Here is a 27,838-nt window from a genome sequence, read left to right as displayed (position 1 = left end):
CCGTTACAGGACTGGGCACCAAGCTCCAACAGCGCACCGACCTCGGTGCATGACAGCTCCGCACACCGTGCCTCTCCGGTACCGCACAGGGCCAGACGTCGCTCCCAGTCACCGGTACCAATACAGAAGAGGAGGCCTAATAGGCACGTGCCCTCCATGCACTCTACAGTGGGGCACATGACGCCAGCCAGTCCAGAGCCCGGGCCTTCTAGGTCGGATGACTACTCTTTCCACCGGAGGGATGCAAGTCCTTCAGAGAATCTCCTGGACCCATCCATCCTGGAGGTTTTGGAGGCAGCAAGGGTCCTTATAGACTCCTCTCCCTCCCATCTGCCAACTCCGGCACCCTCAAGACATCATGGGGATGCCCAGTCCCACTTCCCTAGGGTGCCTGGTGAAATGGTGCACGAGGTGCAGCAGAGCCATGTGGCACATGCAGCACCTCCCTCAGCACCGGCTACTGTCACGCTGGTGCCGTTGGCACCGGCACCAGCAACGGATCCGGCACCGAACACAATGTGGGTTACTCACCTAGCACCGCTTCCGACCCCCAACACCTACTGTCAGGACCCCGTCTCGGCCATGCCTCTTCCTCCATCCCGGCACCGCAGCAAGCCAGAAGCTATGTCTCGGCACACCGCAGGACAATCAACATTGGCATCGGCACTGCTATGGTCTGCTTTGGAGTACTCCTCCGATTCCGATGTGGTGTCTTCATGGGGCTTTCAATCCTGTTCACGACACCGCTCCCGGCAACAGTCCCGACACTGTACTTCCCCACAGCGGTACCAGTAACAGTGGGCTCAGTCGTTCCCTGTACCAATGATCCAGGAGACGTGGCCACCCCAGCAACCCGGGTAGTGGCCTTTTTGGACCCCCTGGGCCTACCGTCAGGGCCAGGGTGTGAACCTTCCTAGACCGGCTTCTGTAACATCAGGTCCATGAGTCCCTCCATTGGTGACTCCTTTGGTCCAGTCCCCTACATCAGCCCACTCGCTACCTCTGGGCCAGTCGTCACCAGGCCCAGAGGAGAGCGCGGCTCCGGTGAGCCAACCTCTCCCCCCTCCCTCTGTACGGCATGGATAGTCCAAAGTGGCGATATGGCAAAAGGGTCATCTTCCTCCTCCCTGGAGGAGGCTCTGGCCGACTCTACATCCTCCGTGCTCTCCATGGGTGCCAGGGTCCATCAAGACCTCCGCCGCTGCGTCGCCCAAAGTCTGGGAGTCCAGGTGGACATGGTCTCTGAGGACTCAGACCCAACCGTCGACATCTTGCACGCAGACACTCGCTCTGGAGTGGCATTGTCGATCAACAAGATGGTAGCCAAGATTTTGGCAGCCTTGTAGCAGACCCCGGCGTCCATCCCGCCCACCGATAAATGTGCGGAATGAAAGTATTTTGTCTCTCAGGAGGGTAACGAACACCTCTTCTCCCACCCTCCCCCGGGTTCTTTAGAAGTTCAGGTGGTCAACCAGAGGGAGAGGCAGGGACAGCCTGCGGCCATCCCTAAGAACAGGGAGGCTAAAAAGACTGAATTACTGGGCAGAAAGGTCTACGCATCTGGGGGCATCCAGTACCGAATTGCCAGCCGACAGGTCCTTGTGTCCAGATATGCCTACAACACCTGGGCGTCAATGGACACGTTTACGGACTTACTCCCCAGAGACTCCTATGCGGAGTATAAGGCCCTTCAAGAAGAGGGGAAAGTAATTTCCCGAATGGCATTACAAGCAGCACTCGATGTGGCTGATGCGGCTTCACGAGTCATGGCCACTGGAGTGGTCTTATATCGCAGTTCATAGCTCCAGAGTGCTGCTGGAAATCCAAAACACCTTATAGGATCTCCCTTTCGAAGGCACATTGCTCTTCTCCAAGCAAACTGACCAGCAGCTTCATGGCCTGAAAGACAGGAGAGCCACATTAAAGTCCTTGCACCTACACACACCTGCCACCTAGACTGCCTCCACAGGGCCCACTTCTCGACTTTACCCAACATAGGTGCTGGGGTAATAATGGCAGGAACAACAGGCACTGCCCTCGCCCAGTCCTAGATTCTAACCAGGGGCACCCCAATAAGCCCCCCGGTCTCCGACAGGGATTTTGACGGGACCCCTGAGGGCTCCCTACCAGTCTCTGTTACCCTTCTGGGACCGTTTATCCCATTTCCTCCAGGCCTGGCACTCTGTTACGTCAGACCGATGGGTTCTGGAGATAGTGGAAACGGGTTATGTAATCCCCTTCCACTTGCCCCCTCTTTCCAAACTTCCTACCCCTACTCTGTTACAGGAGGAGGCTTGCCACCTTTCTCAACTTGGGGGCAGTGGAACGAGTTCCCCTCGAATTTCAAAACGGATTTTTATTCCTGCTACTTTCTGTTCCCAAAAGCAAAAGGGAGCCTTCGCCCAGTCCTGGACCTTAGAGCTCTAAACCTCTTCATCAAGACAAAATTCAAAATGGCAACTCTGGCATCCATCATTCCTTCCCTAGCCCCTGGAGACTGGTACACTGCCCTCGACTTAAAAGACGCTTATTTTCATGTTTGTCACCCCCTTCCACAGAAGGTTTATGCGATTCACTGTGGGTCAGGCCCTTCCCTTTGATATGTCTATGGCCCCCCCAGGTCCTCACCAAATGTATGGCGGTGATGGCCGCCGAGCTCAGAAAAAGGGGAGTCCAAGTGTTCCCTTATTTGGATGATTGGCTCCTCTGAGGACAGTTGGAAACCCAAGTTGCCATAGTCTGTGAACTTTTTCAAGAACTGGGTCTTCTTTTAAACCTGGGCAGATCCACTTTAACGCCTACCCAGACAATAGAATTCATGTGTGCAACCCTGGATTCCTGGTCTCAGAGAGCTGCTCTACCCGGCTCCCGCTTTCTCATGCTATAGTCAGCGGTCAGGTTGCTCCAGAACTTTCCAGTGACCACTGCCTGGGCTTGAATGCGTCTACTGAGCCTCATGGCCTCCTGCACTTAGGTAGGGGAACACGCCAGACTGCACATGTGCCCGCTTTAGATGTGGCTATCGCGAGACCACAACCCGGCCGTCCGCTCCTGGGACAGAGTGTTAACCATCCCTGCCCCGTCCTCCTTGAGCTGGAGTCGTGGACCCATCGAGCGGAAGTCTGCACAGGAGTCCCATTCTCCTGGCCAGTCCCGTTCATCCAACTGGTCACAGATGTTTTGGACACGGGTTGGGGAGCCCACCTGGGAGAGCTGCACACTCAAGGTACGTGTTCCCCCCGCAAAACTGCCCTGCATAGCAACTGCAGGGAACTCAGGGCGGTCCGACTGTCTTGTGCGTTTTTCCTTCCCCACCTGAGAGGCAAGACTGTTCTCATCCTGTCAGACAACAGGACAGCGGTGGCTGATATAAACAAGCAGGGCGGGGCTTGTTCACCTCGCCTGTGCTCAGAGGCGATCAGCCAATGGGAACTCTGCATCGGGGCGGATATCCACCCGATGGCCCTCGTATCCCCCAGGCTCACAGAATGTCCTAGCAGACAGATTGAGCAGATTGTTTGCGAGCCACAAGCGGTCTCTGCGTTGGGACTTTGCCCAATCCATCTTCCACGTGTGGGTTTCCCCATCTGGATCTGTTTGCCACAGGGCAGAACACAAGATGCCCCCACTACTCCTCCCTCATGGGACAGGGACCGGGGTCCCTAGGGGACGCTTTCCTCCTTCACTGGCCGCAAGGCCTTCTGTACGCCTTCCCACTAGCCCACAGGGTCCTGTTGAAAGTGCGGGAGTTCAGGGCATCATTAATTCTAATTGCCCTAGTGTGGCCCAGACAGCACTGGTTTTTGACCCTCCTCAACCTTCATGTGAGAGGCCTGTAACCCTCCCACTAGTCCTGGGCCTGATATCCCAGGACTCAGGCAGGCTTTACCACCCAGACCTATGGTCCCTCCACTTGACACCATGGAAGCTCCTTGATTAACGGCAGAGGAGCTCTAGTGCTCTCAAGCTTCTAGAGTTCAAGAAGTCCTTCTGGGTAGCAGAAAACCTTCCACTAGAACTATGTACCTCGCTAAGTGGAAGCAGTTTTGCTGTTGGACTTCTCAGAGGGGGTACACCCAAGGTCGGCACCAGTCCCCTTGATCCTGGATTACCTGTTGGACCTTAGGCTCCAGCATCTCTCTTCCTCATCTGTTAAGGTCCACCTAGCGGCCATTTTGGCCTTCCACCCAGTGGAAGGGGGAAAATGCTATTTGCCAACCCTATGGTCAACAGGTTTCTGAAAGGAATGGAGAGACTCTATCTGCATGTCCGGCAACCCGTTCCCCAGTGGGACCTAAACCTGGTACTATCCAAACTTACGGGGCCCCCGTTTGAACCGCTAGCCACGTGCTCCCTCCTTCACCTATCATATAAGGTGTCCCTCCTAGTGGTAATCACATCCGCAAGGCGGGTGTCTGAGCTTAGGGGGCTGACGTCAGCTCCCCCCCCCAGTATTTTTCAAGGACAAGGTTCAGCTCCGCCCTCACCCAGCCTTTCTGCTGAAGGTCATTTCTGCATTCCATACTTCCCAGGATATTTTTCAACCAGTTTTTTACCCGAAACCACATGCATCGGGGAAAGAGCAAGCTTTACACACATTAGACGTCTGTAGGGCTCTAGCCTTTTATTTAGACAGGACCAAACCGTTCTGAAAATCACCACAACTTTTTGCAGCCATCATGGAATGCATCAGAGGTCAACCTGTATCCACTCAGTAGATTGCTTCATGGATAACCTCCTGTATCAGGGAGTGCTACTCCATAGCAGGCATGTCAGCCCCGACCCTTAGAATACACTCCACGAGAGCTTTCACAGTGCAGATTCCCATCCTGGACGTCTGTAGGGCCTCACATTGGTCCTCAGTCCACACATTTGCCAACCATTATGCACTGTCCCATCAGGCCAGAGAGGATGCTGTCCTAGGTAGGGCAGTCCTTAACTCCTCCTTGGTTTTGACATCCAGCCCTCCGCCTAGTTAGGTTTTGCTTTGGAGTCACCTATATTGGAATGCACATGAGCAATCACTCGAAGAAGAAAGAACGATTACTTACCTCATAACTGTGATGCTTCGAGATGTGTTGCTCATGTCCATTCCAAATCCCCGCCCACTGCCCTTTATCTGGAATATGCTGGCAAGAAGGAACAGAGTGGGTGAGGGGACCAGCAGGGGTATATATGGGCCGATATACCAGTGCCACTCCAGGGGGCTCCCTGCTGGCCCCAAGGGTACTGCTGAGGGAAAAGTCTCCGATGGCGCGTGCACACTGCATGCACACACCTATTTTTGGAATGGACATGAGCAACACCTCTCCAAGACTCTCAGTTACAAGGTAAGTAACCGTTCTTTTCGGTTCAGGATTTCCCAGGAGTAATATATTTAATGGATAATTTGCATAAAACCCTGCCTTAGGCTCAGTTACGAGGTTCATGAAGTTAGTTTTTATATAACTTAAGTCATGAATATTGAGTCAGTTTCCACAGGTATCAGATTCAAACGTCAGGAGTTCTACATGAGTATTTTAATGTGCCTTTTTGAAATGGATTACTGTTAGTTTAAATTTATATTTGTGAGAACTTAATTTAGAGGATGAAGAAATTTGGATTCAGTTGTACATTTTACACTATATTGGGGATTTAATGGAGGGTACCGCATTTAACAGAAATAATGAGGAAAAAATGAAAAGTTATGTAATCGTTATTGCACTTAAATCATATCCTTAATTTTAATTGAAATTCATTAATTTAAGAATAAAATCTACTCTAAAAATACTAATAATTATATGGAAAAATATAATGGTTGCTTAAGTTCTCAAGTCACAAAATGTGAAAGTCACGAGTGAGAAGAAACTGTTTTCTGTGTTTTTTGTATTGACATACTGTTTCTTAAATATGATAGAATAATGTACAGCACTTTGTACAATCTGTATAAGTTAATATACATGGATAGATTTTTTTTTTACAAAACTCATTTTGTTGTCATAATAATGCCATATATTTGATTTAGAATTTTTGTATAACATCATGCTGATGGATTCTGATAACTTATTTCTTTTCAACCAGCATCATAGCCATGAATTCAAAGATTAACAAGTTATTGATGAAGCTAACTAAGGGTATGACTACACAGGAGTATTATTTTGGAATACCTGATGTTGTTCTGAAATAGTATAGTCCGTGTCTACACTACAAGCAGTTATTTCAAATAATGTTGAGCTGAAGGACTTATTCTAACTCCTGTAACTCTCATTTTACGAGTAAGAGAAGGTGGAGGAAGAGTGTTTGTTTTTTCTCAGACTTCCTGCTGTATAAATAGTGCCAAAAGCCAAAATAAGCCATTTCAACTTAAGCTACACAGTTGACATAGCTCAAGTTGCGTAGCTTATTTCAGCTTTAGCCCTGCTTTGTAGACGTGTACTTAGTGGCAAACTTTATTGGCCTATATGTGCTGGCAAATTTACTTTAATGGAGTGTATGTTTTAATTTGTAATTTATATTTTGTAATTAGTGTATAATATAAATATCTACTCTTCATGCAGAGATAGTTCTACTAGATATCGCACGATAGAGTGTAGAAAAAATGCGGCGCATATACCTGCGATTCAAGTAGAAAGATGATTTCCATTTTAAAAGGCCCTTTTCATCTGTCACTCTGCAAACTTTTACATTTTGGGATGAAACTTTCCAGGTTTGGTCTTCTCTAGAGGTCTGACTACAAAAATAGTTCTCATTTGAGAGGCGATCTTGGGGGTGCTCCACATGAGGTGGAGAGCATCCCAGCACCTCTGGACGGAGTTTCTTCAGCAGTGTCTCGGAGGGGGCCGTGGATTCGCGGCACGCAAAGTGCACGGGTTCCCTCACTAGCTATGTGCACGCGCAGTCCCTGCCTCCCTTCAGTTCCTTTCTACCGGCCCTGGCTGTGTACAGAACTCAGCAGTGCTCTCCTTAGCATACCCAGTTGTTAACATAGTTAGTTCAGTTAGTTAATTAGTTGTTCTTGTTGCTGTTCTCACTGTTTTTTCTTAGATTAGAATAGTAATTAAAAAAAAAAAGGCAGTGCAGGGTTTGAACCGCCACCTCAGCCTATACGCTGGTATGAGCTCTCCCGGCTTCAAACGCTGCGCACTCTGCAAGGACGAGATGTCTGTCTCCAATGGGCATGACGTCTGCCTGAAGTGTTTGGGGAGCTCTCACTCTCACAGAGGTTGCCCCCGTTGTATTAAAATGAAACCCAGGTCTCACAGAGAGAAGGAGCTTAAACTGATAACGTGCCACAAAGATAACAGCAAGCTACATGCCTCTGACCCAAGCTGTGGGCAGAGCTCAAAAGCCAACAAGGATGAGCCTAAGCCCTCTTTTTAAAAAAAAAAAGAAAAAAAAAAAGGCAAGTTCATTACCTCAGCAACCCGCCAAGAGGCATTCTGAGGTAAAAAAAAAAGTCAGACCACTCAGATAAAAACTGTCTGAGCACGTTTGACTGCCCAGGTACTTCGGGCAAACAGCGTAGTAAGCCAGAAAGCGCTTCAAATGCTGCACTTAAAGGCAACATGCCATTCTGTGCCAGCCTCAGAAACTCCGGTAACACTGACCATTATGACAGTTACACCGGTACCTCAGCCTCTCACGATGGCACCCACAGAAGCGATAGAGCATTCTGTGAATACTGCCCCTTCCACTCAACAGTTAGGGGCTATAGCTCTCCCTCTCAGCTCTGCAGTAAATACGGGCTCTTTTCAGTTAACGCAGCCCTCCATGTCACAAACTCCCCTGGTTACCTACAGGGAGAATAAGGACTTGCAGATCGACTTAACTCTTCGCTCCCATATATTGAGTGAAGATAGATACATTCAGTCTCTGCTTTCTGAGGACTCAGGTCTGCGTTCTCCCCTCTCATATGAAAAGGGAGAGGATTTTGAAGCTTTTTCACCACAGCTGTCTCCTCAATCACAAGGGGCCCTGGGGACACACAGTTACATGGAACCAGACCTCCTCAGAGCGTAGATGACTCCCTGGGCTCCCTATCTGTGGATGCCCCCACCTGTGGTGTACCGTTCCCAGTGGCAAACGTGGATCCATCCTCCACAACAGCACAGAAAGAGATTATGTAAGACTAAACGTATAGCCTCTTTCACGCTCCTCTGAATCTCCTCACAGGCACTCTACGAGGAGTGATGATGACAGCCAATACTTCCCTATGTCAGCTACGGGATCTTTGGCTCAACACATCATCACTAGCTGATACAGGGGAAGCAATCCTACCTCCCTCTGCTAACCCTTCAGAGGACATCTCTTTTCAAGACTTATTTAAACGGGTGGCACAAGAGCTAAATATCCCTGTGGAGAAACTATAAAATACTCCCCACAAGCTCACTAACATCCTACAATCCAGTTCGTCAAAAATTGCTCACCCTGTCAATCCAGCCATTCTCCAACCTGCAAAAATTTTATGGCAAACACCTGCCTTGATTTCCCCCTACCAGCAGAAATATAGACTGAAAGTATTTTGTGCCACCCAAGGGATCCGAATTTCTATTCACACATTCCTCCTCCCTCCCCTCCAGTTCCTTGGTGGTTGATGCTGCACAGTAGAGAAACAAGCAGCAAAATCGCTCAGCCGAATCTGATAAGGAAAACAAGAGATTAGATGTGTTCGGCAAAAGAGTATATGCTTCAGCCACACTCCAGCTTAGAGTAGCAAATTATTCAGCCCTACTTAGTAAATACGACTACAACAATTACACGAAAATGAACACATTTATTGATGATCTGCCAGAAAGCAAAAAAAGTGCATTTGAAAACTGTTGTGTCCAAGGGACAGGCAATTTCACATATAGCACTGCAAGCAGCGCTCGATGCAGCACAGACAGCCACAAGGTCGATGGCTACAGCTGTTACTATGCGGCAGGCCTCTTGGTACAACTCTTTAGCCTTCCCACGACAGCTACAGACATCTGTGGAAGATTTGCCATTTGAAGGAGAAAACCTTTTCTCCTCAAAGACCAATGAAGTTCTTCAATCCATGAAGGATTCTAGAGCCGTTCTCTGATCCTTGGGTATCCAGGCTCCTACAACAAGAACAAGACAATTTAGGTACCAACTGGACCACAGCCCCCTTTCCAGTACCACAGACAAGAACAACCTCCTTTCCAACATCAGGGTCGAAATAGGCAGCAGAGACAATGGTCCCAGACTAATACCCCCCAACTGTCCTGGGCAATCCAAGAAGCAAATTTGAAAATATAGTCAAGAGATCGAAAACCAGAACGCCATCTCCGGAATCCCAGAAACCTTCCAAACTCTTTCAGTTTTGTTTACTCCCATTCCTTCATCAATGGGAATTAATTACCTCAGACAAATGGGTACTACAATCTATCTCTCTAATGTACACCATCCCCTTTTTCCCCCCGCCTCCCATCCTGTCCCTCTTTAGGGACCCATCTCACAAGATCATTTTACAATAAGAGATAGATCACCTGTTACATATAGGAGCCATAGAATCGGTTCCACCGCAATTCCACAGAACAGGTTTCTATTCCCATTATTTTTCTCATAGAAAAGAGGACTGGCGGGTGGAGACCCATGCTAGGCCTCCGCTCCCTAAACAGCTTCATTTAAAAAAAACAGAGGTTTAAGATGGTTACCCTAAATACAATTATTCCAGCTATGGAGACGGGCGACTTACAAGATGCATATTTTCATATTTCTATCAGACCATCTAATAGACGTTTTCTTCATTTCAATTTAAGTTCAAACCATTTTCAGTACATGGTCCTACCCTTTGGACTCTCTACAGCTCCGAGAGTATTTTCCAAGATCCTAGCGGCAGTCACTGCCCACCTCAGGAGACAAAGAATTACCATATACCCCTACCTGGACGACTGCCTAGTAAAAGCAAGGTCCAGACAAGAGTGCCATCAATGCACTCACATGGTTCTAGACTGTTTTTACTCTCTAGGACTTCCAGTGAATCACCCCAAATCAATGCTTACACCCTCACATACCATCCAGTTTATTGGGGCACATCTCAACTCTCACAGCCAGAGCCTGCCTCCCTGCATCCCTCCCTCCTGAGCCACTTATATCAGGCACCTGGCAATATCCGTCCAGGTCATGCCTATAGTCACCACACTTGACTGCCTCCAACTTCTCGGCCATATGTCTTCATGCAACCCGGTGTGGTGCCCAACTTGAGATTATTTATGAGGTGTCTCCAAGGCTGGCTCCTAACCCAGTACAAACCAAACATTCATTCACTGACAAAGAGACTAACAATGCCTCCATCAGTCAGGGCATCATTAAAATGGTGGACAAAGGCGTCCAACCTAACTATAGCCACACCCTTCCAATTCACAGAGCCTACAGTGGTCATCACCACGGATGCCTCACTCGCAGGCTGAGGTGCTCACATGGAAAGAAGACCACCTTAAGGCCTGCAGAGTGTGCTCTGCATATAAATATTTTAGAACTCCAAGCTGTCCGCCGAGCTGTCCGCCTAGCATGTAAAAAACTGCTCCTTCAAGCAAAAGGTATACACATCCATGTCTACGCAGACAACACAGCATGTATGTTCTATGTAAACCGACAAGGCAGCGCATGGTCACAGCCCCTGTGCAGAGAAGCCATAGCCCTTTGGAACTGGGTCATAGCACGGGATACCCGATTATCTGCATGCCATCTACCCAGGGCTCTCAATACGACAGCAGATGTCCTAAGCAGAGCCCTCTCCCAGGAACATGAATGGGAGATGGACCATACAATCCTGCGAGAAATATTCAGCCAATGGGGCCACCCCTGTATATCTCTGTTTGCCACCAGATCCAACAGAAAATGCACAATGTATTGCTCCAGAGTGGGCATAGGAAACATTCCTTAGGGGACGCTTTGTTTCTGACATGGAATGCACCCCTGCTGTATGTATTCCCTCTCTTTCCCCTCCTCAAAAGAGTCGTCATAAAGATATGTAGGGACAAAGCAATTATCATCCTCATAGCTCCATGCTGGTCCACGCCAACCTTGGTTTCCCCTACTACTCAGGATGACACACAGCCATCCAATCACATTATCACAGGTATCCTCTATCACCCGCAAGTTAGGACCTCTCACCTTCAACTCCCGATGCTCCTAAGTGTGGCACCTCAATGGTTCGCTGGCATAGAGCTCCAGTGTTCCCAGCAAGACTGGGACGTCGTCCTGCACAGCAGAGCTTCTGTAACAAGAAAAACATCTATCAGTAAATGCACATGTTTTACACACTGGGCCAGTGACTCCAATATACTGCCGCAAACAGCCCCACTCCCGGTAATTCTGGAATATTTGCTGCACCTAAAGCAGTCTCATCTCTCCTTAGCCTCAATTAGAGTGCACCTAGCAGCTATAACAATATTGCATGCACCACTGGATGACACCACTTTATTTGCACACCCCACAACTAAATGGTTTTTGAAGGGTCTGCAAGCTCTCTACCCTGACTTGTCACCCCCACAAGAACCATGGGACCTCCATCTAGTCCTGACAACATTAATAAAACTGCCCTTTGAACCTGTGGCCACAAGTTCCTTACTCCACGTAATGCTTAAAACCGTGTTCCTAGTGGCTATCACTTCAGCACGCAGAGTAAGTGAACTGGCCGCTCTCATGTCCAGTCCACCCTTCACCATTTTTCTTAGTGTCCATGCAGCCGCACCCAAAATTTTTACCTAAGGTCCGCACAGCCTTTCGCATCAATCAAACAATACATCTAACTTTGTTTTTCACAAAGCCCCATTCCAACGCCTTTGAAGCACAGATGCACGCTCTCAATGTCAAAAGAGCTCTCTCCTTCTGTATTGACAGAACAAAACCATTCAGATCCTCCCCAGACCTGTTTGTTTCCATCACAAACCATAACATGGGAGAGATAATATCACAAAGACTATCCCATTGGATCTCAAAGTACATCAATATCTGCTACTCACTTAATGACTTAACTCCACCTGCTCCAGTCCGAGCGCACTGTATGAGAGCAGTGGCAACCTCAGTTGCATACCTCAGGGAAGTTCCACTGGAGGACATTTGTGCAGTAGCAACATGGTCCTCAGATCATACTTTAACAAAACACTACTCCCTCGCTTTGGGTCCTTTACAACACACTAAAGTAGCAAAATCTGTCCTCCAGACAGCCTGTTTACCCCATCTGAAGTCCCTACCTCCATAAGATAGACTTCTTGTAGTCACTTCACGTGGAGCACTCCCAGGGATGCCTCTTAAAGGAGAAGAGGTTACTTACCTCCTATAACTGATGTTCTTCGAGATGAGTGTCCCTGGGGGTGCCCTACTACCCTTCCTTCCTCCCCTCTACTTTGAAAACTTAAAAAAAAAATAAAAAGGCAATCGTAAATCACTCTCCTCCGCTGGGTTCCGGATAGAGAAGAAACTGAGGGAAGCGGGGGCCACACGTGCATAGCTAGCAAGGGAGCCCGTGCAGTTTGTGCACCGCACATGAGTAGCCCCCTCTGAGACACTGCTGAAGAAACTCCGTCCAGAGGCTCCGTGACACTCTACACTTAATGTGGGAGCACCCCCAGGGACGCTCATCTCAAAGAACATCAGTTACAGGAGGTGAGTAACCTGCTCTTTTTGACTGATTTTTTTTTTAAGTAGGAAAAGAGTGCATGGTGGGTAGATAGCTCATGGCATTCTTGCCTTTTAAACAAAGACTCTTTTGAATGATGAATCTCTACTGCCTTAGGGATTGGGAATAGAAACTCAGAAATGGACACAGATATGCTCTTAGGCAGTTAAATGAAAATCTATTTTGAACTGACTGAGTTAGTAAAAGAGGAATGAATAAAAAAAAATCAGAGTACGTCACACAAAGAGCAAAATTAGACTAACATGCCTTGTGTTATCTGTGTATTTATTCATTCATTAACTTGCTTAAAAATTAACTACTAAACTTAGAAATCTGTTGATTATTGTTTAATTGTTCTAATTATCTGGGAATTCACTGCCATTTAGTAGATTGTTTTTCATTAATTCAGGTCATTTTGTGTCATACCCATTTCATTGTCTTAATAGACTAATTGGCTCACTAATGAGTGTCTGCCACTTATTAGTTCTTCATGCTCATTTTTCATTTTCTATTTTCTCCTCACTCTTATCTTCCTTTTCCTATTATCTCTTTGCTACTGTTTTCATTGACTCTGTTCTTCTTTGAGTGCTTGCTCATGTCCAGGCCAGATGAGGTGTGTGTGTTTGCCATATCCACTGGTGCTGGAAGATTATTCTACATCAGTTCCTATAGGGGTGTGGTTCTGGTGACCCTTGGAGTTGTGCCCTTTGGTACAATATAAGGAGCACCATACACTTCCCCCACCCTCAGTTCCTTCTTGTCACCAGTAATGATGCACAAAATGTTTGCTGCTTTAGCCATGCTTAGGCTTTATTTAGAGAATGTTATTCCTACCCTTCCTTGAATTTCCTGGTGGGTGAGATTAACTGTAGGAGATGCCAGGGACAACCCGAAGCTACCTCAAAAAATAAAGACTCCAAGATCCTGGATTTGTTCTGACATCAGATTTATTCTTTGTCTAGCCTATTGCTGAGTGGCCAACCAGCAGGCCTTCCTGGGGTTGTAGGACTTCAGTGTGTGTGATAGGGTGGACTAGGTCCCAACATCCCTGCTGGAGGCCTTTTCATACCCTGCCCACCTACAGGAGCAGAAGAGAGGTCCTCCGAGCAGTATAGAGTGGCAGCCTCTGCTGCAGCCAGCCAGGGCACAGCAGGCCGATATAAAAGGAGCTGCTGAGCCAGGGCCTGCTAGTGCCTTGCTGGAGTTTGACCCAGGCAGACCTCAGCAACCGACCTTCTTGAGACGCAGCAGATAAGTGCTATTTACAGGGTCCTTGAGCCAGAACCCAAAAGAGTTGGGGGGTCTGGGTCCTCCCCAATCCCCAGCAGCCACCACAAGGGGTAGGAAGAAGCCTGGTCCCACACCACATACCAGATACTTCCTCTCCTGCAGACAGACAGGCACAGAGACTGCAAGACTCTTCTCGGCCTCTGAAGGGTGCTCACAAGAAGGACAGAGCCCTTTTCTGTGTGGCAGACCGCTTCTTCATACAGCGTGTAGTCAACCTGTGGAACTCCTTGCCAGAGGAGGCTGTGAAGGCTAGGACTATAACAGATTTTAAAGAGAAGCTAGATAATTTCATGGAGATTTGGTCCATAAAAGTCTATTAGCCAGGGGATAGAAATGGTGTCCCTGGCCTCTGTTTGTCAGAGGCTGGAGAAGGATGGCAGGAGACAAATCGCTTGATCACTGTCTTCGGTCCACCCTCTCTGGGGCACCTGGTGCTGGCCACTGTCGGCAGACAGGCTACTGGGCTAGACGGACCTTTGGTCTGACCCAGTACGGCCATTCTTATGTACCAAGTTTGAGTGCGCCCTCTCAGAGGGCTCCCAAAAGGAGTTCCAGGCAGTCCTAGACAAGGGTACGGCCAGCACAAGAGAGGCTCTCCAGACAGGCAGTCTAATATTGCAGACTTTGGTACTTGGACCACGGCTTCACCCAGGCCATGCAGTGCACGTCTTGGCTACTCCTCTCTGGGTTGTCCACCAAGGCTCAGCAGTTGATTCAGACCTTCTCTTCAATAGCAAAGCTGTTTGCAGAGCAGATGGATACCCAGTCACATAGGTTTAAAGACTCCTTGTACCTCCCTTAAAACCCTGGGCTTCTGTGTACTGGATCTGGAGCATAAGCCATTTAAATTACAACCAGCTCAGGGACAAGGGAATCACCCTTGGCAGATTATGCTGCATCAGAAGCCCAAGAGCTATAGGTGGTGCTCAAGGCACCTGCCCCCTCCTTCTGCCAGTCAGACTCTGCCTGCCCCAAGCAAAGGGGTGAAAAGTTGTGAGTACATCTGAGAATAAGGTACCAGACCTATTCTTAGATAAAGTTTTCTCAGTTTTTGGCAGCTACCTTCCCATTTCTTCCCAGTACGGTCAGCAATAATTTTGGACCTCTGTGTATTCAATGCAGTAATGCATTGCTACGCCCTCCAATTTATTTTCAGCTTCCTCCCATTCCGTCTCCTTGTTCTTCTTTAGCGACTTTTTCACGAACACCAACTTGTGCAGGAGGTTCAGGGCTCCTGCAGCTGTGGGGAGGCAGAGGCGGTTCTGCTTTCTTACCGGAACAAGGCTTTTTATTCACAGTATTATTTTTATCCTGAAGGCCAGCGGTGGTGAACATCCCATTATAGATCTTTGAGATGTCAGCAAATTACTTCAGAAACTAAAGTTTCTATGGTATCCCTGGTGTCTGTCATTCCCTCCCTAGATCTTAGAGGCTGGTATGCCATCCTTAGCCTGAAAGACGTACATTTCCATGTGGCAATCTTCCTGGGGCACAGGTGCTTCCAGTGTTTTATAGTGGATTTGGCCCATTACCAATTAGTGGGGTAGCCAGACCAAAAGGAAGGACCACAGAGGGTGTTTACCAAGTGCATGGTGGTAATTGCAGCTTATCTCTGACATTGGGATATCCAAATTTAACCATATCTCGACAACTGGCTTGTCACAGGCAGTGCCAAGAGGAAGGTCCAGCATGATGATGAAGTTTTCCTACTAGTGGGGCTTCTAGTCAACGATATGAAGATCATGTTAGTACTAGTTAAAAAAATATAATTCATTGAAGCGTTGCTCAACTGGACCCATGCACGAGTATTCCTGCCACTAGACAAGTTCTAGGTCCTTTCTAGCTTCATCACAGAGGTGTCCAAGTTTCTCCTGATCACAGCCAGGCTACGGCTACACTGTAGCCTTCTTGTGGAAAAGCTTGCGCAAATGAAGCTTGGCATGGAATATTGCCGTGCTTCATACGCATAATAAATTAGCAGCTGCTCTTGCACAAAAAGGAGCTGTGTAGATGGCTCCTTTTTGCGCAAAACCCCCTCTTGCGCAAGAGCCGTTCTTCACTTTTTCAGGAAGAACGGCTCTTGCGGAAGAGGGGGTTTTGTGCAAAAAGGAGCCATCTTCATTTGCATAATCTTTTCTTTCTGCAAGACGGCTACAGTGTAAACATAGGCCCAGGTTGTACCTTTGCCTGCTGGGGCACATGGCAGCATGCACTTATGGTCCACCATGCCAAAATCTGTGACCTTTGTAGCAATTGCTAGTATCAGTGTATTCCCAGATGTGGGAAAAATAGTAACTATTCCTCTCTCCAGTGGTGGACTGATCCAGAGTGCACCCTAAAAGGAGTTCTTTTTGACTGTCCTACTCCCTTCTTTGAGCTGGTGTCAGATGCCTCAGACCACAGTGAAGGTATACACCTTGGAAATCTCTGAACCTGGGTCTGTGGACTCCAGAGGAGGTAACCTGAGCAGTTGATGCTGATATGCAAGAGTAGTTCAGCTGGCCTGCAGGGTCTTCCTGCTACACTTGTCAGGCAAAGCGGTGCAGTTCCTCATGGACAGCCCCACTTCGGTGTTCTTCATCAAAAGGCAAGGGTGAGCGTGCTCTTCGGCTCTAGATTGTCCATCTCTGAGACTTCTGCTTCAGCCACAACATCCATCTGGAAGCAGGTCATTTTTTAGGCATTGGGAATGCTCTGAGCAGATCACCTCAGCAGGGACCTCTTCTCTTACCATGAGAGGTCACTTCCAGAGGTGGAGAACTCCTTAAGTGGCTCTGTTTGCTACCAGACAAATCAGAAAGTGCTGTTGGTTTTGCTTCTAGCAAGACATGGGCAAAGGCCGTTGCCTTCCTTCTGTCATGGACTGAGGGTCTGCTGTACGCGTTCCTGCTGATTGCTCTCATCAACTAGGTCCTAGTAAAGATCAAGAGAAAAAAGGCATAGGTAATCATGATTGCCCTAGCATGGTAAAACATGCGGAAGCATTGGAGAGGGTCCAGCGGAGGGCAACCAAAATGATTAGGGGGCTGGAGCATATGACCTACGAGGAGAGGCTGAGGGACTTGGGTCTGTTTAGTCTGCAGAAGCGAAGAGTGAGGGGGGATTTGATAGCAGCCTTCAACTTCCTGAAGGGAGGTTCCAAAGAGGATGGAGAGAGGCTGTTCTCAGTAGTGACAGATGGCAGAACAAGGAGCAATGGTCTCAAGTTGTGGTGGGAGAGGTCCAGGTTGGATATTAAGAAAAACTATTTCACTAGGAGGGTGGTGAAGCACTGGAATGGGTTACCTAGGGAAGTAGTGGAGTCTCCATCCCTAGAGGTATTTAAGTCTCGGCTTGACAAAGCCCTGGCTGGGTTGATTTAGATGGGATTGGTCCTGCCTAGAGTGGGGGGCTGGACTTGGCGACCTTCTGGGGTCTCTTCCAGTTCTATGATTCTATAAGGGGATGGTTGGATGAAATAACATGATCTCGGTAACTAATTGACCATTCATTATCAGTTGGAAATAGGTCAATGGAGGGATGATAGGAGTTGCTATAGGGAACTTTCTGGGTGTCTGGCTGGTGAGTCTCGCCCACATGCTCAGGGTTTAGCTGATCGCCATATTTGGGGTCGGGAAGGAATTTTCCTCCAGGGTAGATTGGCAGAGGCCCTGGAGGTTTTTCGCCTTCCTCTGTAGCATTGGGCACAGATTACAGCTGAAGGACTCTCTGCATGTTGGGTCCTTCAAAGTATTTGAATGCTTCAATATCTTTGATATAGGTGAGAGGATTATTCTAAGAGGGGTGGTTGAGATTCTGTGGCCTGCACTGGGCAGGGGGTCAGACTAGATGATCATAATGGTCCCTTCTGACCTTAAAGTCTATGAATCGATGAATCTATGAATACTCATTAATATGGTGATGGACCCTTTTTGGCTCCTTTCCTACTATCTAGATCTTCTGTCTCAGGGTAACGGTCAGCTCCTATACCCCAACCTTGAGTCTCTGCAGTTCTTAGCATGGAGCAATGTACCAGGTCTTTGTGGGAATCAGCCATCCATGAGACCGACTTACTAGGTAAGTGGATAAGGTTTTCCTGCTGTGCATTGGAACATATATCCCCTCTGCGCTTTCCAGTGCAGTCTGTCCTAGACTACTCGATGCACCTCTGGAATGAGAGTCAGGTGCATTTTTCCATCATAGTGCATCTGGTGGCTATCTTTGTGTTCCATCAGCTGATTCAGGGACAGATTGTGTTCTCTCATTATGTGATGGTCAGATCCCTGAGGTGTCTCAAGTAGCTCTATCCATAGGTAAGAGATCCTGTTCCACTGTGAGACCTCAACCTAGTCCCCACACCCACTGGCTTACCCTCTGAGCTTCTGCTCCCTTTTTCACTTGTCTTGGAAGGTTGTATTCCAGCTATGATGTCAGTGAGTCAGGTCTCTGAGATCAGAGTTTTAACTTCAAAACCACCTTACATGGTCTTCTATAAAGATAAGTTCCAGCTGCGCCCTCACCCAGTCTTCCTGCCAGAATTGGTTTCTTCCTTCCAAGTGAACTAGGACATAGTCCTGCCTGTGTTCTATCCCATGTCCCATAAGACAACAGAGAAGAGTAGTCTACACACCCTGGGCATCTGCAGCATTTCGGCTTTTTACCTGTAGTGTACCAAATTCTTCTTCATGTTGACATGCTTATTTGTTGCTCAGGCCAGTAGGATGAAAAGCTTTCCTGAGGATTTCCAACTGGATCAGTTCTTGCATACGGGGCTGCTACGAAGTGGCAAAGGTCCTGTCACTGCTGATCATCCGGGTTCATTTGACCAAAACAAAGGCATTGTCAGCAGTCATTCTGGCACGCACATCCGTGTACGACATCTGTAGAGCCACAATATGGTCCTTGGTTCATACATTCACATCTCACTACACCGGGGTAGGCAATAATTTTTGCAGTGGGGCCACTTAATGAATTTCGCAGTGTGGTTACAGGCTGGCTTCACTCCCCTGGAAGAGGCAAGGCTGAGGACTAGCCTCCCTTCAGAATTGTCTGGGGCCACAGACTTTGAATTAAAAACACAGAAAAAGGCTTGCTGCTCCTGGCCCCTCTACTACAGCATTGCCTGGCAGCTGCCCGGGATTGCTGCAGCTATTTAAAGGCTCATGGCTCTGGTCCCTGCAAAGATAGCACTGTGACTCGGAGCCAGAAGTCATTTAAATAGGATCCTGCTGCCTGAGGCACTGCCTGGAAATTCAGGATATAAACAAAGTGGCCAGATGCAGTCCAAGAGGCCGGATCAAAGTGTTAGGTGGGCCGGATCTGGCCCTCAGGCCACATCTTGACCAGCCTTGCACTACACCATTGCTCAGCAGGCCAGATACTTTGCTGGATTTGTCAGAGCTCTCTTGCAATCAGCCAAGCCATGAACTCCTACCCACCTCCAGAGGTACTCCTTGGAGTCACCTAATGTGAAATGGACATGAGCAACACATCTCAAACACCAGTTACAGAAGAGGTAATGGTCTTATTTTTCTCCTTACCCCTGACAGTATTTCCTCTTCTGCTTACTCTCCCTAACCTCCAGTGCTACCTAGCCCTTTTTCTCCAGTCCCATCTTTTCTAAGTTCAGACAGCTTAAGAGCAGTGGGACTGAGCTTTCCTTCTCTCCACCATCTCCACTCTGAATCCCCTTTTTATCTGTTTCCCACCCATTCTAGTCCTCTGAAATTGCTCTTTTTAATATCTTAACAGTATTACAGGGACTGGACTTGATGACTTCTTAAGGCCTCCTTGCATCCTTTGCAACTGTTAACACTGCAGTCATTTTCCTCTAAATCTTGTCATTTTTTGATGGAAGGTACTACCCTCTTTCTTTTTGCATCAGAGGTAATTCCTTCATCTGTTTTTGTAGATGACACTGCAAAACTGTGTGGAGATCTTACATGGCAGTGGTCTTGGGGACCACTTCTTACGTAGCTTCAGCTACTATGCATCCTTCATTAAAGCTTAATGAAAAATCTTTATATATATTTTGTATGAGGTGTTTTTTTCTTATTGAAAAGTTCCCAATTTGTCAGTTCAAAGCCAGATTCCTCTAGGTAGGATATATCCTATTAATGGGAGTTACTTCCGTGTCATGTTACCATGTTATCTTTGGAAAGTATGTTCGTAATGTTGCGGGAATTTACTGCTTTCATATGAAGTGGGTCCCCTCCTCCCCCCATTTCTTTTGTGCTCTGCATGAATCTTCTACAGAGGTGATGGTTATATTAGTGTATTACCCATTTTAACAACTAAAACCTCATCCCAAATTTGTTTGGGGAATAATAAAATAAAACCACATCCCAAGTTAGGAAGTAGAATTTTGTGAGATTTATTTTTTAGCTTTCTAATTTTACCTCTTCTTATCAATCACTTTCAGCTGCTGGTTTTAGTATTTAGAATAATGATCTGTTCACTTTCCAACATCACTTTAATAATTACAGTTTATCCAAAAAATTTGAAATTTTAGAAGTGGGTCGTGCCCATGAAAGCCCATGATACCAGCTACATGTTTCATTAGTCTGTAAAGTGCTATCAGACAATTGGTTGGTTTTTTTCTGTAAGGGTATGTCTATACTACAGTGTTATTTCGAAATAGCTTATTTCGAAATAACGCGTCTCCACACAATGCATTTCGAAATAGCATTTTGCTATTTTGATATAGTGCATCTGTCAGCCGACGGTCAGGGCAGTGTGTGTGTGTGTGTGTGTGTATGTTTCCGAGAAAAGGTTTAACGTCCGTGTCTTTACTGCTAGGACTGGGGTCCCGTCGCAGAGGGTGGCCAGCAGGCCAACAGACGCCCCGTTATATAGGAAGAGCTTATTACACTTTAGATTTTAGCTGCTAGAACACAGGGGTTCCTTCGCAGCGGGCAGCCTAGGAAAGGCTGAAAAGGTGCGCCAATGGATCTTGTCACCTGGGAGTGACACAGATCCAAACACCCAAGCTCTCCCTATGTCTGTCCCTTTATGACCGGCTGAAGTTCTTTTAAATTGTGCTTGGTTCTATTACAGCAACTGGAGGAGTCAGGTTAAAGCTTAAACTGTTACAGGTTTATTAAAAGACTTATAAAAGCATATAGTTACAATGGCTATTGCTCTATTTCTTAAATGCTAGCAAATATATATAGGTCTTAAAAATGATCACAGGAAAAAGGTAAAGATAGAAAATAGAAATAATGGTACCAAGTGACAGCTTAATCTTTAAAGAGCTCTAACACTATGTGTATATATATTCTTAAGCAAAGGACCACATCCAGGTATAATTTTTACCCCTTTCTGTGCCTCTCGACTCCAGCGTGTCAGGCCAGGGCCGGTCTCTCAATTCCTAGGAAAGACGAATACGAGGTGGGCGTCCCTTCTGGAACCTTGGGAGATCAAACACCTAACCCGACCAGCAGATAGATGGTAGATTGACACTCAGAGAAAATGTGCTGCTGGACCCATCTATATACCCCTGGGGGCCCGTATCCTCTTTCTTATCTAAGATGCCGAATTGTACTGGTCCGTTTTGTGGCGCTAGTTCTTACAAGCAAGTTTCAAGTTAATTTACACTTGCAAGAGAGAGAACTAAATTGTGAATACTAGACATTTTTTTACTGGGCGAGAGATTCCTCCCCCCGCGGATGGATGTGTGTTCGTATCAATATGGGTTTGAGTCAAGGGCGCTCCTTGGCAGCCTCTTGGTCAGCAATTGGCGTATCTCTGTTTACAGCCATTCACGGTCACACAGCCTGGGCCTTCTGCTCTGTGTGCCCTGGATGCTCCAGGCAAGCAAAAATGGATGTTACAAGGGGGGGTTCCTTTCTGGCTACAGCATCCACACTGAGTGGACTCTGAATTGCATTTAAGGCTGGCCGGAACCAGTTCCGGCAAGACACCAGGTCAGGACTTACTGTGTGGGACTGCTGTCTGAGGCTATCTGAGGTCTGTGCTTAAAGGGACTCCCCCAGACAGCCAGTTCTCAGGTTTCCCTGCTTGCTTGTCTACCTTGATGAGGGACAGCAAAGCATTTTGTCTCTGCATTCTCTGGTTGCCCTCACTCGGGTCACCACAGCACTCTGCAACATGGAGCCACAGCTGCCCTTGGGCACTCTGGTGCTTCTTGTGGACACGTTGCTGCGAGCCTGGCTGCACTTTCTGCAGGCTGCCATCCGGGAAGTCCATCGGGGGGCTGTCAGTATCCAGGAGGTCCTGCGGGAGAGCTTCCAAACTGAGGAGAACTAAGAGCCTCCCTGGTCTGCCCCACTGGGGGCTTGTGCCTCATTCCTCCCTCACGTCCTTCCACTTACCCTCCCTAGCCCCATTTCCTGATGTCAAATAAAATACATGTACTTTCATGAATACAAACTGTCTTTGTTTAACAAAACTGGGAGGAGGGGAATGAACCTCTAGGGAGACTGAGAAAAGGAGGTGGGAGAGGGGAGAAGAGAGGGTGAGAGAAGGGATGGGGGAAATCTGGGAGGAGGGAGCTGGAAGAGGGAAGCAAGGGGATGAAGGGGAAGGGGAAGCTCAGGGTTGAGGGTTTCGCCAGACCAACTTGATTTTCATGCAAACCTGCTCCTGGGTTCGCATGTGGCCTTTGGTGGCCAGGCTGGCAGTTATCCTGCCATAGACAGCTGCATTCTTCCATCTAGTGCAGAGATCGTGGATGTTGGGGGCATCCCCCCCAAACCTGAATAAAGTCCATGATCTCCACCCTGGCCCAGGAAGGGGTCCTCCTTCTCCAGCCCTGGCAGGCTTCTGGGAGCTGGCAGACTGCTCCTGGGGAGCGGTAGAGGGCTGGCTGTCAGTGGCTTGCTGGCTCATGTTTTGGGGCCACTGGGTCAGGGGCAGTGACTGTTGGCTCTGGGCTGGCAGGCTTGGAGCTGGCACAGGCACTGTGGCCAGTATCTACCCCTTTAAGGGCTCCGGGGAGGGGGGGAGGGAGAGAAGTGTTCTTGGTTGAGGCCGGAGTGGCCACCAGGGCACCCTGAGAAGGCTGGAGGCCCCCTATTTTGAAATAAGCGTCTACACAGCACTTATTTCAAAATAGGTATTTCGAATTTGGCATTATTCCTCATAGAATGAGGTTTACCAAATTCAAAATAAGCACTCTGCTATTTTGAATTAATTTCAAAATAGCGGTTTGTCTGTGTAGAAGCTAGGAAAGTTATTTCGAAATAAGGGTTGTTATTTCGAAATAACTTTGCTGTGTAGACATACCCTAACAGACTAACTTGGCTACCCCCTGAAGCTCCTGTATAGTCTGGTTCATTTTATCTTTCTGGTCCTTGTCTCGGTTGATTGATGGAAAGCAGTGATATTGCTCTCACATGTGGGTCAGGAATTCAGAAGAACATATTAAAAAGGCTGGGATTTTGTCCATAAGAAAATACAACATTCCTATAATCACCTTTTTTCCCCAAGTGTCTGGAAAGAAGAAAAGAGCAATTACCCTTTTTGAACTTTGGAGGCAGTAGAGACATGCAGGAAGAAGTCTAGAGCTCAGGGAGGGAACTGAATGGAAGTTTACCATCACATTTATAGCTACTAACACTGTTTTACAGCTTTTGTTACCCTGTCTGCAGCATCTCTGCAAGTCCTACTCATTCATTTGAGTTCTATAATACAGCTCCTTTGTTTTTGTAATATGGAACTAGAGTCTTCAGCCATTGCTGATGTGCTGATATAAGAAATCTTATGCCTGAAATGCTTCTCCGAACGTCTTTCGAGCACTATTACATTCCCTTACTTCAAATCAATAAATTGAAGTCTGAACTATAAAGTAGGAAAACTGATCTTATTTAAAAATAAATCAACTGTTTAAGTCTTCAGGCCAGAAACTTTCTTTGTTACATTGCTTTTACAGTGCTTAGGACTAGGACTTCTGATGTACCTGTGAGTGTGAGTGTGTGTAAATAGGTATAATGAACTTCAGTTGTACATTTTAGTACACATACATTACTTGTTCCAGATAATGCCTTGTTAAATGAAATTTTAAGTGAACTTTTATTTTCTAGTATTGGAAGGTGCATCTTAAGTTGTGATACTTGTATAACTAATGAGGAGAAAGTATATTGCATCCATTGTTTTTTTTATATGAAACTTGCAAAAGGATACTATAAACCTTTCAGTTGGATGAATGATTGACTTATCTGAGTAAGAATCAAGTGTAGAAGGTTCTCTCCATTTGTTTCATCTGTATTGTTCTCTCCATTTGGTTCATCTATGTTTTTCTTTCTGTTCTCAGAATATGAGTGATGCAATGGCTATCCTACATAAGCTACAGACGGGTCTGGATGTTAATGTGAAGTTCACTGGTGTACGAGTATTTGAATACACCCCTGAATGCATAGTGTTTGATCTTCTTGATATTCCCCTATACCATGGATGGCTAGTGGATCCTCAGGTAAGTAAAGTAGGTTAGATGACAAATTGTCCATTTGCTGTCTGAACTATTTTATATTATACTGGGGGAATGTGTGAAGAGCTTCAAAGATGTGTACAGCACACGAGAATTTTAAGATTCCTGATGAATTTTAACTGAGGCTCACAGTCTGTTTAGTTTTGTTTAAGCAGAAGTAAAAGTGAGCTATTGAGGTTTCTTATGAATCTGCACCCAGATTAATATTTCACATTTGAAGAGTGGTATGAAACTTACTCTTCATTTTAAAGGACTATAATTTTGCAGTGATGGAATATTACATTGTCTAAAGTTGGAAACTTTCTGTTTAAGTTTTGGATCAATACAAAATAGCACTGCTGGTCTTGGGGAAAATGGAGTTTTATTTTGCCTTTTCCAGAGGTGGCATTAATTACTTAGCTTGATCATATGAGAGAGAGAGAGTTTGGACACTAAAATGTCAGAAATTTGTGTTGTGATGTTTTTTCTTCCTAAAATTCCTACCTTGCTTTTTAGCAGCTTCTGTTCCAAGAACTGAACATAAAGATGTCACTTTTTCAATTTCATTTTAATGCCAAGAGAAAGTGGTATAACTTTCTTTAGGATGGGCTGGCTGAGCTGCCATCAAGTTAAGACAGGAAGGTGATACTGTGCAGCTATGGGAAAGCATATTTCATGTGAGAAATGAATGCCACCTTTGGAAAAGGTAAAATAAAACTCAATTTTCCCCAAGACCAGCAGTGCTATTTTGTATCGATCCAGAACTTAAAACAGTTCTGGACACCACATTTCAGGAAAGAAGTGGAGAAATTGGAGAAGGTCCAGGGAGAACACTAAAATGATTGAAGGTCTAGAAAACCTGACGTATGAGAGAAGACTGAAAGAGTTGGGTATGTTTAGTATTCAAAAGAGAAGACTGAGAGGGGACATAACAGCTTTCAAGTACCTTAAAGGTTGTTACAAGGAGGAGGGAGAAAAATTGTTCTCCTTGACATCTGATAGTAGGACAAGAAGTAATAGATTTAAATTGGTGCAAGGGATGTTTAGGTTGGACATAAGGAAAAACTTCCTAACTGTTAAGGTGGTTAAGCACTGGAATAAATTGCCTAGGGGGAGGCTGTGGAATCTCAATCACTGGAGATTTTTTAAGAGCAGGTTAGATAAACATCTGTCAGGGATGATCTACAGGGTGCTTGGTCCTGCTGTGAGGGCAGGGGACTGGACTTGATGACCTCTCAAGGTTCCTTCCAGTTCTGATTATATGATATGGCTATAGTAGCCTGCCTACATAATTGGTGTATTCCTTAATATTTGTGACTATGGCTCTTGTGTTCAGTGAATTTTTTTTTTTTTAAAGCCTGACCATTTTTATGGTCAGAAAATACTTTCATCTAATTGTAGCACGATAGATCACAACCAATCTCTCTGATAGGCATTGTGCATCTATACTCCATCCCTTTCTATACTCTATAGGTGACAACCTTAGAGAACAGGAGAAACAACAGTTGTAAAAAGTTGTAATTTTGGCCATAGAAGAAGTACGTATTTTGTTCCAAAACTTTCCAGGTTCCTTATTTACTTCCAGGTGTTGGGATTTTGTGGTACCCAATAATAACCAAATGAGTCAGATGCCGGGCGGAATCAAGGGTCTTCAATACTTCATTCAATTGAATTCAGTTCAACAAAACTTTATTCTATGTGCACAAAGGGAGAGCCCCAGTACAGAAATGAGCCAGAGTTCCTCGAGCAAGGAGCCTTGCTATTTTATAGCACATAACAAGTTACATAACACAAACCTCTGGCCAGTCATTCTCATATATGGATTTGTTCATCACATGCTTATACTTCTCCACTCCACATGTTGAACTAACCCCCCCCTCCCCCTCCGGCCTTTTCTAGAATGTTCCTAGGGTGGTGAGCCACAGCATGCTTCTTTATGCATACATACCTTCCAAATCACATTTTGTTTAAAATGAACACAAGCATACCCTTCACAGGTAAAAGCAAGCTTTTCTTTCTGACATTAATATTAATTTATTATTTGATTAGTCCCCATGGGCACCAGCTATGACTGAAGCCCCATTGTTCTAAATGACTTAGAAATGCAAGAAAACATTATCCCTGGTCTGAAGAATGTACATTTTAAGTTGGTATTTTATTAATTTCTGTCTCAGCTACTTCAGCATCTTTCCCGAGCCATTGTTCATCAGTATTTTGAAATTTGGTGGGGAAGATGTGTTAATAGAGACATGTTAATTCTAGAAATAATTTTCCATGATGATCCAACAGAGGAAGAATTTTCTTACATAAAGAAGTAATGTGAAAAGCTAACTGTATCCTTAGGTATTTCTCTAAGGGTATGGTATGTCTACATTACATTCCTCTTTTGAGAGAGAAATGCAAATGCAGATGAACGAAATTACAAATGTGCGTATTTGAATTTCCTGTGCTTCATTTGCATAATCGCGACTGGGCGCTATTTCGAAATACCCTATTTCAAAAAAAGAAACTGTCTAGACGCGGTTATTTCAAAAGAAAATCCTTCTTTCGAAATTATCCTTATGCCTTATAAAATGAGGTTTAAGGGTAATTTTGAAAGAAGGGGTTTCTTTCGAAATAACCACTTCTAGACAGCGTTTCTTTTTTCGAAATAGGGGGTATTTTGAAATAGCGGACGGACGCTATTATGCAAATGAAGCAAGGGAAATTCAAATGGTGCTTAATTTGCAATTTCACTCAGCTGCATTTGCATTCCTCTCTTGAAAGAGGAATACAGTGTAGACATACCCTAAGGCAGGGGTCTCCAAACTACGGCCTGCGGGCCGGATGCGGCCTGCGAGGCCCTCTCATCCGGCCCGTGGAGACCTTTTTGTCTACGGAAAAAAAATTACGGAAATTTACGTGTATCCTGCCAAGATCAGCCGCCGCTTACGTGGACGTTATGTTTTTACCGAATTAAAATAGAGGCACGCAGTAGTGCGTTATGTTTTCCAACCGATCATTACATTGCAAAACCTTATTCGCTGCTTACTTTTTCTACTTCCGTTCACAGTCAAATCTAAAGCCAGAAATGTCTGCTATTTTGGCATCCAGGAAACAATTTCACCATTCACACTAATACAGGTGTTCATGTGTAGTGTATCAATGTGTTATTAAATAATAACTGAATAAAATAATATTAAATAAATAATTAAAAACAACATCCATGTTTTGATTGTTTTTTATTTGGACCTCAAGTATGTAGTCGGCCCCCGAACTGCTGTTTGATAGTTAATGCGGCCCTCGGGCTGAAAAGTTTGGAGACCCCTGCCCTAAGGGAAATAGAATAGAATATATTTGTTAGAGTTAACATCTACCTGTTCAGTTTAGTTGGCTTTAATCAAATTGACTTCATGCTAAATTTTTGAGTATTTTAAAAAAAGGACGAACACTAGATGAAGCCATCTCATTTTTGACACTGGGATTCTCTGGAACATACATGGAAGTGATTTACAGCACATTATAATCTATTCTAAAAAGCAGCGAATAAATGTGGC

The 27,838-nt window shown here is 46.0% G+C and overlaps 1 protein-coding gene across 7 annotated transcripts in view; it reads left to right on the top strand.

Moving 5' to 3' along the window:
• MINDY2 (MINDY lysine 48 deubiquitinase 2) overlaps positions 1-27,838 on the top strand; it is a 110,675-nt gene that overhangs the window by 32,434 nt on the left and 50,403 nt on the right. For all 7 annotated transcript variants that reach the window (XM_006112460.5, XM_075897328.2, XM_075897327.2 and 4 more), the window contains exon 4: positions 24,150-24,308. In XM_006112460.5, coding sequence (XP_006112522.1) covers positions 24,150-24,308 — 159 coding nt within the window. The remainder of the gene's footprint in view (positions 1-24,149; positions 24,309-27,838) is intronic.

The sequence above is a fragment of the Pelodiscus sinensis genome, chromosome 14 (assembly GCF_052426305.1).
Source record: "Pelodiscus sinensis isolate ZL-2025 chromosome 14, ASM5242630v1, whole genome shotgun sequence".
Lineage (NCBI taxonomy): Eukaryota > Metazoa > Chordata > Testudines > Trionychidae > Pelodiscus > Pelodiscus sinensis.
The sequence above is the reverse complement of the archived record's forward strand: the minus strand, read 5'-3'. Positions and strand labels throughout refer to the sequence as shown.